Source organism: Camelus ferus, chromosome 5, assembly GCF_009834535.1.
Source record: "Camelus ferus isolate YT-003-E chromosome 5, BCGSAC_Cfer_1.0, whole genome shotgun sequence".
Lineage (NCBI taxonomy): Eukaryota > Metazoa > Chordata > Mammalia > Artiodactyla > Camelidae > Camelus > Camelus ferus.
In genome coordinates, this window is record NC_045700.1 from 43,474,587 (window position 1) to 43,486,833 (window position 12,247).

At 38.8% G+C, this 12,247-nt stretch overlaps 1 protein-coding gene across 1 annotated transcript in view; it reads right to left on the reverse strand.

The window, feature by feature from the left end:
• ABCB11 (ATP binding cassette subfamily B member 11) overlaps positions 1–12,247 on the reverse strand; it is a 73,429-nt gene that overhangs the window by 11,441 nt on the left and 49,741 nt on the right. Inside the window, 5 exon segments of the mRNA XM_006182857.3 lie at positions 1,823–2,064; positions 3,640–3,843; positions 6,359–6,520; positions 6,610–6,714; positions 8,278–8,442. Coding sequence (XP_006182919.2) covers positions 1,823–2,064; positions 3,640–3,843; positions 6,359–6,520; positions 6,610–6,714; positions 8,278–8,442 — 878 coding nt within the window.

Here is a 12,247-nt window from a genome sequence, read left to right on the forward strand (position 1 = left end):
CCCTCCGACATTGTCGACCTGCACAACCATGCACAGAGGCCTGCTTTGGTGACGGCGGTGGCGGTGGGGGTGGGGGGAGGCAGGGCCTTTGTTTTACTGCTCAGTTCACAAGCAGAAATCATTTTAGGCTAGGCTTGCCAACCCAAACATCTCCAGGGATCCAGTTCAAAGCTTAAAGCAATGAAAAGCACCTGGAAAAAAATGGGAAATGATGGAAGGCCATCTTTCAGTTTTTAAAGAGAAGCCAGAAAATCCGGAGTTTTCTGTCATCCCCCAATTTTTACATGGTGGCAAATCATTCTTCAAAAATTTTACATAAGCTAAACAAGTCAACAGTTTGTGATTTCTGGTTTGGGTTGTCAGCTGTAAATATACAAAAATTGAGAAAAGAGACTTTCTTGGTTGGGGTGGGTGTAATGGGGCAAGAGAAAAATTTTCTTCTATATTTCTAGAAGATAGGTGAGAAGAGAGAACTCGTGGCTTGGGAATAGGTTTCTGTTGGGACAGATTTCCCTAATGCCCTCCAAGGCTTTCTCAGCATTCACCAGTGCGGTAGATTATGAAAATGCCTGATTCATCCTATTACTCCGTATGCACCTCTTTGCAATCTGATTTTTTGACTCCTCTGTGATACTGCAATTTATATAAGAAATATATATTTTGTCTTCTGCCTGTTCCTGGCACAGAGCCCCTGAACCCCTGGAATTTCCTAAGTTTTGAGAAGATGGAGGTGTCCTTTGTTATGTTATTGAAGAGACTTTCCTAAAGTCTTTAGTTAATCTGAGGGTAGGCCTTGCTGCCAGGAGAGCCAACCACATGATTAGAGGGGTGGAACCTCATGCCTGACCTCAGGGGAGGGGAGAGGGGCTGGAGATGGAGTTCAGTCACCATCGGCCAGTGATCTCATTAGTCAGGGCTATGTAATACAGCCTCCATAAAAACCCAAAAGGACGGGTTCACAGAGTTTTTGGGTTGGTGAACGTGTGGAGATTTGGGGAGAATGGCACTCCTGGACAGGGTATGAAAGCTCTAAGCCCTTCCCACATATGGTGCCCATGCATCTCTTCTACCTGGCTGTTCCTGAGTTATATCTTTTTCTAATAAGCTGGTAACCTAGTGAGTAAAATGTTCCTCTGAGTTCTGTGAGCCACTCTAGCATGTTAATCAGACCCAAGGAGGAGGTCATGGGAACCTTTTGTCTGCAGCTGGTTAGTCAGAAGCATAGGTGACAACCTGGGTTTGCAATGTGTGTGGGTGATTGGGGGAGGGCAGTGTAATAGGATTGAGCTCTTCATCTGTGGGAGGATCCAACATCTCCAGGTAAGTAGCATCAGAATAAATTGAACTGTAGGACATCCATCAGGCGTCAGAGTGTTGTACGAGAGTAGTGTGAGAGTAAAGGAGAAACACGTATTGAATGCTCTCGTCAAAAGACAGATTCCATTCCTCTTTAAGTCTGGGCTTGGACCACTGTCTTTGGTCCAAGAGATATTAGAAAACATGATGCATGCAGAGACTTGGAAAGTGCTTGCACGCTGGGGCTTGCAATCTTCTCTTGCACTTGGAACTTTGAGTTCATAACATGAAGAAAACATGCTCAGCTGCTAAGAGGCCACATGGAGACAGAAGGCCACTCAGAAGCCTGAGTCAGCACAGTCCAGAAGGACCACCCTGACAACCCACAGAATCTTAATAATAAACCTCAGCTGTTTAAGACACCAAGTTTGGGATGGTTTGTTAAGCAGCAAAAGCTAAGGGACAGAACCAGACTATCCTTCCCTAGAGTGTTGATCTTCTGTAACTTTGGCCGGACAGTCCTCACCTGAACACATAGCTGAAATGGAGCCCCTCATTGGGGATTAAGTAGCCTCCATATCTGTAGGAAGCAGAATTAGCGACAAATACTATGCACTGGGAAAAACCAAAGCAGATCCCATAAACGTTTGCTTTCTGGATGGCAGTCTTGTATGGCTTCTCCAGCTCAGTCTCATATGCTTCAATAAACTGCTTCTCCTTTCCAACCCCAGCAACAGTGCGGATATTACTGAGAGCTTCATTTGTAATCTGAAGAATGAAAAAAAGTTTTAGAAATAAGAGAGCAGAGATAACTAGTTTCATGACATTTTCAACTGTTACATGGATTAGACTATTGGTGCAAATTTCAGAACACAGTACAAATTAGAGATGGGGACATCATCTGGGAACGCAAAGAAGTTGCTGGAGATCAACTGGACCATGAGACATTCTATCAGTTACACTCAAGTTCTACTTGATACTAACGTGACTTTGTTGCCTCTACTTATTGAGGAAGAGAGAAGAGGCAGAAAATGGTACACATGGTTATCCTTAAACACTTCTTAGCCTCTTTGTGAATTCATTTGAAATGTCTAAAATGGTAACTTTAGATGTGTCTGCAACAAAAGATTGAATAATATAAATTTAAAGTATTAGATTCTATTTCTTAAAAATTAATCTGCATAGTAAACAATCTTATTGTTACCAGGGGAAAGAGGGTGGGAAGGGACAAATTTGGGAGTTTGAGATTTGCCAATGTTAGCCACTATATATAAAAACAGATTAAAAAAACAAGTTTCTTCTGTATCGTACAGAAAACTATATTCAATATCTTGTAATAACCTTTAATGAAAAAGAATATGAGAACAAATATATGTATGTATATGCTTGACTGGGACATTGTGCTGTACATCAGAAATTGACACACTGTAACTGACTGTACTTCATTTAAAAAAATTAATCTGATCAAATATTAGGTAAAATAAATTAAAATTAAGTATAAAGTTTACCTTTTAGTTGATACTATAACTTTGTATTCATTTCAATCCATGGGTAAATAATCACTGTTCCTGAATTAGGGTCCTATCCTAAAAAAGGTACAAAACTTGGCTACTCTCCACCATTGGCAGGTGAAATCCTGTGGCTTCTTCCTACTTGGGCAGTGTTCAGATTCTCTCTTTAAAGAGACAAAACCTAGTTTATAGTAAATTTGTTAAAAGGTGAAGGTATGTATATGTGTGTGTGTGATTTCCTATCCCTGGCAAATGTCTATGCCACCATTTCTTCATTTACTCCTGATAACCAGATATTAATTAGGACATCTGTTCAAAGTGCATAGCTAAAACCTAAGTGTATTCGAGACCTACACTGCATGTATCTCATGGTTCTCTTTGGGAAATATGTTTGCCCCAAGTCTAACAGACACTGAAGTGTGAAACGTATAAGTGTGTGCCATGAAAAAATTGATAACTCCTCTCTGTGTGGGCAACATGACCTGGAGAAATCGTTAAGCTGAAAACAAACCAGCAAAACAAAACAAACAGAGAGGAAAGAGAACTATCCTCTCTTGCAAATGAGAATACTACACCAAAATGGGATGTGGAAAAGAATAACTGCTTGAGAGGAAACTGAAAACATGTAACCCTCTGTATTTGCCCCTCTATTTCTCTGCAGCTACTCAGTCTCACAGCATCAGAGGCATATGTGAAAAAGGCTAATGGGAGGTCTCTAACCATGAATGTTTGCTGGCTAACAGCTTCTTTAAGTCTGTTTGCACTCCTCATTCTCAGCAGTCTGACAGCCACTCAGCCTTAAGCAGTCTGAAAACTGGGTCTGTGAGATTACCTGTCCTGCGACCTCTAGAGCCTCCTTGTCATGAGTGGCAAATCCCATCAACATTCTGGTCTGTACAGCTCCCGATAAAGCCAAGAAGGGGAAGAAGCACACTATGACCAGGCTTAGCTTCCAGCTAAAGAAGAAGGCAATGATCATGGCCACAGTGATGTTAGTGAAGGAATTGACCATCATCCCGATTTGAGAGCCGGTAGCCTGCAAATCAAAAGCAATCACCCAATCTCAGACAGACGGTCTCTGACTAAATATCATTATGTGAAAAGGCTATTTTACAGCAAAAGATAGGTTTTTAAAAATTATTATGATACAATATATATAACATGATGTTTATCATTTTAGCCATTCCTAAGCATACAATTCAGCGGCATTAAATGCATTTGCAATGTTGTATGACCATTACCACATTTATTCCCAAGACTTTTTCACCATCCTTAACAAAAACTCTTTACCTATTAAATAACATGCCTCTTCCTCCCTCTCCCCAGTACCTGTTAACTTCTATTCTATTTCTGTTTCTATGAATTTGCCTATTCTAGGTACCATGTATAAACAGAATCATACAATATTTATCCCTCTGTGTCTAGCTTATTCTGCTAAGTATAATGTTTTCAAAGTCCATCCATGTTACAGCAGGTACCAGAATTTAACTTCCGTTAAAGCTGAATAATATTCCATTGTGTGTATATACCATATTTTGTTTATCCAAAATAAACACTGTTGATGAACACTTCAGTTGTCTCCACCTTTTGGCTATAGTGAATAAAGGTGCTATGAATGTGGGTGTACAAGTATCTGTCTGTGTCCCTGCTTTCAATTCTTTTGGACATACACCTAGGAGTGGAATTAGAAAAAGCCTAGCTCATATGCTAGTTCTATGTTTACCATGGGAGGATCTTTTAAATAATGAACTCCCCTAATGCATTTGAAGGCTGGATTAATAAAAGTCTATTTTATTCACAGATTCTTGGTAGCTCATCTATGGACTAATCTCATTTCATGGGTGTCATAGCTAGAGCAGTCAGTGTGAGATTAATTCCAGTCATAATAAATAACCAATAAAAAGCTCTTTGCAGATTGAAGGATGCAAAAATAGAAGAAATGAGATTATAGTTTATTTTTTTTAATCTAAAGTCGAGAGTAAGGTGAATCAGACACTAGAATACTCAGATAATGAGAGTAAATTTGGTACAAACTTTCTTTAAGCAGTAAGACAACGCATATTAAAACCTTTCAAAATAATCATACATTTTGATCCTGTGATTACATTTTGAGAGTGAAAAATTAATCAAGGATAAGCCATGCTTGATGTAAAATGATATAAATTGCTAATGGGGGGAACAGGGGAAAAAATCTAAATGGGGAATTCTTTAAGAAATGATGATACATTAAAATAATGAATTATGCAGCCATTAAAAGTTTTCTCTGTAAAAGGTGAAAGATTCATACAATCTGAAGAGAAACATGAGTACGGATGATTGAGATTTGCAAATGTTAACCACTATATATAAAAATAGATTAAAAAACTAATTTTTTCTGTACAGCACAGGGAACTATATTCAATATCTTGTAATAATCTTTAATGAAAAATAACATGAAAATGAAAATACTATACATATGCATGACTGGGACATTATGCTGTATACCAGAAATTGATACACTGTAACTCCCTACACTTCAATAAGTAAGTTTTTTAAAAGTTTGCTATAGAAGAATACATAAGAACCAAAATATGCTCACATCAGATTGTTTCAGGGGAAAAACGAAAGAATACAAAATAATATGTAGAGTGTGACCCACAATTTGTGGGAAATACATGTGTATGTAGAAAAAGCCTAGAATGATCAAGATGAAATATTTATAGGAATGTTTCCTTCAGTAAGAGGAGTTCATGTTCTTTTGAAATTCTCCCCTATCATTGTCCACATTGTTGGTTGAACTGGTAGAACTTGAGATACATGGTACAGTACCATCAATCCAATGAATTTTTTCTTCCAAGAGCCTCACAGACAAACCATGACCTTTCTTTTTCCTCTTTTTCTTATTTTTATAGAAAATGAGTAGAGGTTTGGGGAGGCAAATTGAACTTTCATTACTTTAACCCAAATGTCTGGTTTTTTAAAGGTGTAGCCTCATCTTATACACGTGTTTAAGTCCCCTGAACAAGGCTGCAGTTCTGGGCCTTAGAAACCACAGCTTAGTCTCCCTTGGTCAGAAAGGCAGCCCTTTGAATGTGTCAAGATTCTAGATAGCAATCTTTTACGTCTTCCTTTAGGTTCTGGACTGGACTGCTCAGAACAGCTTCTCATTTCCTAAGACTGACTACACCCTGGGCACTTGCGAAAAGGGCTTTTCTCCACACATTCTTTGCTTCCACCCTCCAGGGGGCGCAACTAAATCTTGAGGAATCAGCCTCCGGGGCTAAAAATGATCTGGGAAAGTAGACTGGGAAAGTTCTTCTTAATTGCTAGACTCAGAGGAAATCCAGAACCCTGACAGATTTTGACTGATGCCTTAACACTGATTCTAGGCACTACCTAGGAGACTGCTGCTTTAGCTGCTGTTTGTCAGCTTTGGAAATGGGTAAAAATGTGGCTCTGGGTATCCCAATCCCTTGAGTTCCTATTCTGTGGGAAGCACCTACATGATTATCAGAATACACAAAGGAAAATATTCCAGTTACTACACCCCTGGTTCCCCCCCACCAGCTTACCCCTTGAACTTGGGAAGCATCTGTAGCAAGCCTTGTTGTCAGTGCTCCAGGGCTATTTCTGAGGTCATCAAACCAGCCAATGTCTTGCCCTAACATTGCTCTGAAACCCAGTTTACGTAGCCTTTTCGTGAGGAGTTCCCCAGATTTAGCAAAAGCATATCCCTAAAACATAAAGGAGTCTTTAGTGATATTTTAACATGAAAGGCGAGGGGAAATAGCTAAATCACTTACTGAAAAATAAAATTCCTTACCTGTAGAAATTGAGTGCAAAGAGATACACAGCCTATTGCTACAAAGAGCAGGCACACACCATAGATCTGGGACCTCTGTTCTTCTTTGTCAGGAATTGAAAAAGTCTTTGCAAAATAGTAAATATGGAAGTAACTGTATTATTACAAACAATAGCAAAAGAAATCCATTCAAATATGTTTAAAAGAAATTTCTCTTAAAAAAAGGGTTTCACTTTAAACATACCAGCAATTAAACCAAAGTTAACTATGATTATGTGTATTTTAATTCTCTGTGGGAAAGGAAGGCGGGTGAATGAAAACAATTTGGTTATGATTTACAGAATTTTTTGTCTTCTTTGCCTGATGTAGGCAATTGTGTTGGCTTTTCTTTGATACAGATGAACAATATGATGAAATGCCTCAAGTTATTTACATAATAAGGCAAGGAGAAAAGGAAGGCAGGAAGGCAGGAAGGAAGATACTAGAGTATCTGAGAATGTTATTCTGGGACAAAACTCAAAGTACTATCATGACCTATGTTTTTTTCCAAATAATAGATGCTGTAAAGACGGTTTTCCCACTCAGGCACCTTACCTATTATTAGTTTCATAAATTATAGATATACAAATAATAGCATCATTTAAAAATCAACTAGCTATCAAGACACTGACTGGAATTGGCTTAGGAGAGAAAAGCTTCCATCCATCTGAGGCTGAAGTTGTTGCCTCTAAAACACCAGAAGCTGAAAACATTTCCCTCAAAAAACTATGGAAACTGTGAATGTTTTTTTTTTCAGCCTGTAGTAAGTGGTAAACTATACTCATAAGTATATTATGAACTTATAGGGACGTGCTCAAGTAACTGAATGGGGACCAAGCTGCTGCAATAAGGAAATGGAGAGAACAGCTATGTATCCCACTGACAGCACCTGATGCTGAGGTAGATTTTAGGTACAACAAAACCTTGCTAATTCAGACTAAGTGAGGGCACTGTGAGAGTTCAGAAAAAGTATTCATTAGAGAGCTGCACAATAAATCCTTACTTATTGCTCTGCATTAATGTAACTAGAACCATGCCAGCAAGCAGTTGCTCAAAGGAAACCATTTATTCAACAAATATTTATCGAGTGCCTGCTAGATGCCAAATAAATCTCCTGAAAACAATGTATACTTTTCCATGAACAAATCCTTTTCTATAAAGCAGAAGTAACCTGTTGAAATCATCACAAATTCCAAAGGGGTGGGAGAAAGGTTCTAAATAAATGAGATATACTGTTTCTAGGACAAAGAGTTTCTAGGGCCTTTGTGGTTCTTAATAATAAAGAATACATTCATTATTAATGAATGAAGTGGGTTCAGAAGACACCACACTATTCATCCCAGCATCGAATAACTCACGTAAGTTTACAGTCTACAAATACAGGGATTTAAAGATTTACCTCAGTTTGGTTTTAAAAATCACTATACAAATCCCCCCAAACCCCAAACTGCCAGCCCAAATGAGACTCAGCTTCACCTTCTTACCACCTGTGTGATGGGGACTAGAGGTATTTTTAATCCTTTAGAGATGAGGGGAAAAAACAGCTTAAAAACATTACCACCAAGAGCCGACCTATCAAAAATGACAAAATCCACTGATGGACAAACAAAAGGTGTGAGGAGAATAAAGCTGGTCCAGCTGTTTGCTTACCCCAAGAATCTGGCTAAATAAAAAGGCATAGAAAGGTGTGACCGTCCCGTTGACAGCGGCACCCACCGACCCTACCAGCATGTAGGGCCATTCTGGAGCATTGATTTTCAGAATCCTCCTAACTGGAGCAGGCTCAATGTCTTCTTCCACAGGAATGTTCTTGTCCTTGAGGGGAGAGGGGGTTACATTAATTATCTAAGTTTTTGCATCTACTCTTTTGTTATACAGCAGACCCTTTGTCATCTACAGATCTGAGTCATGGTTTGATTGCTTATGAGCAACCTCAAAGATCTGTGAAATGCAGAGATTTTGCTATAATTGTGAGAAATGGTTCTGAAGGGCTGGAGATCAAGCTGTGACTCGGATGGACCTGCTCCCAGAGTGTCTGTTCATCTGAAGGTGAGTTTATGGTTCTCATTTCACAGCCGCATATGTATTAACTTTTGGGGAATAATAGATATGTTGGATTTGTAAGAAAAATAAACCCCCAATTAAAAAAAGGTTTTGTGCTACAGTGGTATTTGCATATTTGAGGACTTGTGAAGTTTGCAAGTTAGGTCCTTTACAAATGTCCAAGCTCTATAATTCAGTAACCAACCAAAGTTCTAAGGCAGGCCAGTGCATCGAAACAAGGCAAAATAATTTTAAAAATGCGTTCAGTGGTGTCAACAGCTAACAGTTGCATATTTTCTGCAAGGTTTACTTTAATGAGTGCCCAGAAATAAGTGGTAATCTATTTGGATTTCTAAGTTCTGCATTTTCTTCACAAGGACTAAAAATTAATTGAAAACTTCCCTATTCCGATCATTTTAGCTGTCATTAAAGTGTCAGGGCTGGCACATTTTTATCCTCTTGAAGGCAAATACTATATTCAGAATCTCACCATTTTTGCCATCATTTTCCCTGCTGCAGCTATTATTAAGTGCTTGGTTTTTAGGACCATTATTCAGTAATTTGTTAAATTTATTACCCACTTAATTTGAGAAAGGATTTTAGGGGGCATATATAGATTTGTATTGATTTTTTTAAACTTCTTCTACTAACACACACTAAAAATGTCTACAGCAAATTGACTTCAAAACTATTAGCACTCTTTCATTAACACACAGTAATTTACCCTTTCGGGAGCTGAATGTCAGGAGCAGATGGCAGAAAAGAACTCCATATACTTTCCTTTTGTTTCCAAAGTCAAAGACTACATTACCAACTCAATTTAAATAAAAGCCTAGTGTCCATGTCATCAGAGTTGCAAGCCAAATAGGATGAAGGATGGCAACTCAGCTGGTGACAGATTTGTCCATTTCAAGTTCTCTCTTGGCCTGCCCTCAACAGTTGCACTTGTGATTACTACTCACTCATGCAGCAAGTCTTCTGTTCAACGATTTCACCTCTGACAGCTTACTCAACTCTAGGAAATCAATGCATGAGTGAAACAGGCGTAGAAAGAACAGGGTTCTTGGATGAGCCCCATGTGGCCACCAGTGGAATACATCACCAAGCACCACAGCTCTCTGGGGGTACAGTTACCTCATTCTGAAAATGGGAGAGCTGGACTAAGTTGTTTGGGGGAGACAATTCTTTATGGGTCTCTTACATTTCTGCACATCTTGTGACAAGAGGCATTGACAACCTGTGTTTAGGCTATGTTTTCAAGGATGTTTGTATAGCATATAGCCTTGGAGGACAGAGAGAGTGTCTCCAACCCAAGAAAAAGGCAGATGGCCTTACTGCCCATTATAAACACGTCAGGTTCTCCAAGCCCAGGATTCCTCCCCTGTAACAACCTGCCCCTACTTTATTTGCTGGTATCAGCTGGCTCTCTTTGCATCAACCTACAAGAAGCAGGGTTGCACTGAGGAACTAGTGCAAATACTGTCCTCTGGCTCCTGCTCTGGCTATGAGTGATAAGCTCTTTTGTCTTGACACAGGGCTCTTTTGTATTCTGCCAGCATCCATGAAATTGTGTTAGATTAACTTGATAGCTTGCAATCGAGCAAAATATCAGATCCTCTACAGTTTTAGGCAGTTCTTGGTGTCCACATCTGGATATATACCAGGCTTACATGGGCTGATGATTAAAAACACGGATACCTGGGTCCCTGCAGCAGAAATTCTAATTTCATAAGCCGAATGTGAATCTGTGTTTTACAAAATACTCCTCAGGTAATTCTGGTGACAAAGCCTAGTTGTGAGCTCCTCAGCAGTATACAATCTCCAAAATCCCTTCCAGAACTAAATGTCTTAGATTCCATGTTTGTATGTTTTGAAAGTGTCAGCTGTGCTATACCATCTAGGACATTAAACTCCAACATGTCCTAGAACCACAGCCCCACGGATGGTTCATCCTCAGCCTGATACGATAGAAGTTTCCCTGGTCTTCTGATACCTGAAGGGATCCCTAAACTGTAACAGCAAAACCGAAGACATTTAAAAACAATATAAAGTACCTTTCATCCAGTAGTTATCATTCCAAGATAAACTAACAAGAAGCAAAATTTATTTTGAATAATTTTCTTTTGTCCCTTTTCACTGAAAGTTTGACTTTAAAGGAAACTATCCCCCAACCTCCCCAAAGATGCAGCTATCAAGACTGAATGATGCAGAAACTAGGAAATCTATCCCTGAGTAACTGACTTTTGATTGACTTTTATGTGATATTGCTAAAAGAGAATAATAAAAGAAAACAAAATACAATTAAAGTCATTATGTACAGAAGGGTTTTTTCCTCTGGGATTTTACAAAGCTAAAGACAAATTTACTTACCAAAAAAAGCTATAAAGCTAAAGATAACGTAATAATAATAAATTCACAGAAAATCAGTAACTCACAGAGAGAGAAAAGATTATAAAAGTTTATATATGCTTCCTCACTGCAGAGTTCGTGACTCTGCTGTGGCAATGTCAAGTTGCACAGTGCTCATGTGTTCATCTCATGTAAAGAAATATTCCTCTGGCAGCTCCAGCGCAGGGAGGACAGTGGCTCCTGTTCTTCTTTGCATCCTTAACACAATACCTGGCACATGGCAGGTGTGCAATCAATGTTTACTGGATGAAAGAATGAATGAGGCTTTTATGCCCACGGTGCATATATGCAACAAAACATTTATTGAAAAAAAATACTGGTTCAATGCTAGACACTGGGCTTTTTCCAGTTTCCTTTCTTCCTTCCATCTCCTTGCGTAGATCAGGTGAAAATATAACTTCCAACTTAAGTCTTAAGTCCTGATTTCTATACTTTGTTACACTGATTTCTTTGTGCCAATCCATAGGGGTCTCCTGCCTTAAGCATGACCTTCAGATATGATGATAAAAAACAGTAACTATGACCAAGAAGCAGGGACTCCAAATGATCAAGTACCGATAGTCATCTTTATAGATCCTGTCTCTGTCCTATCTCTTAACCAATGTTTAAGATCTGTATCCATAAGATCTGTTAGCTGAGATGAAGTGATGGGTTTCCAATATTTAACCTTGACTCGATCTCATATATAATCTACGTTGTTTTTCAGTTTCCCTAAAAGAGATGCCTAGATATCAGAGACCTGGAACCTCTAGCTTGCAGGTTTCCCCTAATCCTAAACTTAATTTTATCAGCATTAGAACTACGATCTGACTCCATTTATGAGAGCCAAGAGCATAGCTTGGAAAGCAAGAAAAAACAGGCTGTAGTCTTAACTTTGTCACCAGCTAAATATGAGATGAGATTTCAGATGCCCCACTTAGAGTTCAGAAGCACCAACTTTTGAAACCCTCTCTTCTAAGTTTTCAGAGTTGAAACTTGAAGAGACCACAAGGTGGAGATAACTCCTTTATGTAAGTAAGCCTTTTGCATTGCAACACAAGATAAAAAATCTCCCAATTAACAGAAGGTAAGGTTAGAACTTCATCCAAATGAGAAGAAAAAAAAAAGGTTTTGCCAGTGCTTGATCTTGCAGAACTTAGTTAACTATTAAAATACATTAAATTGTACT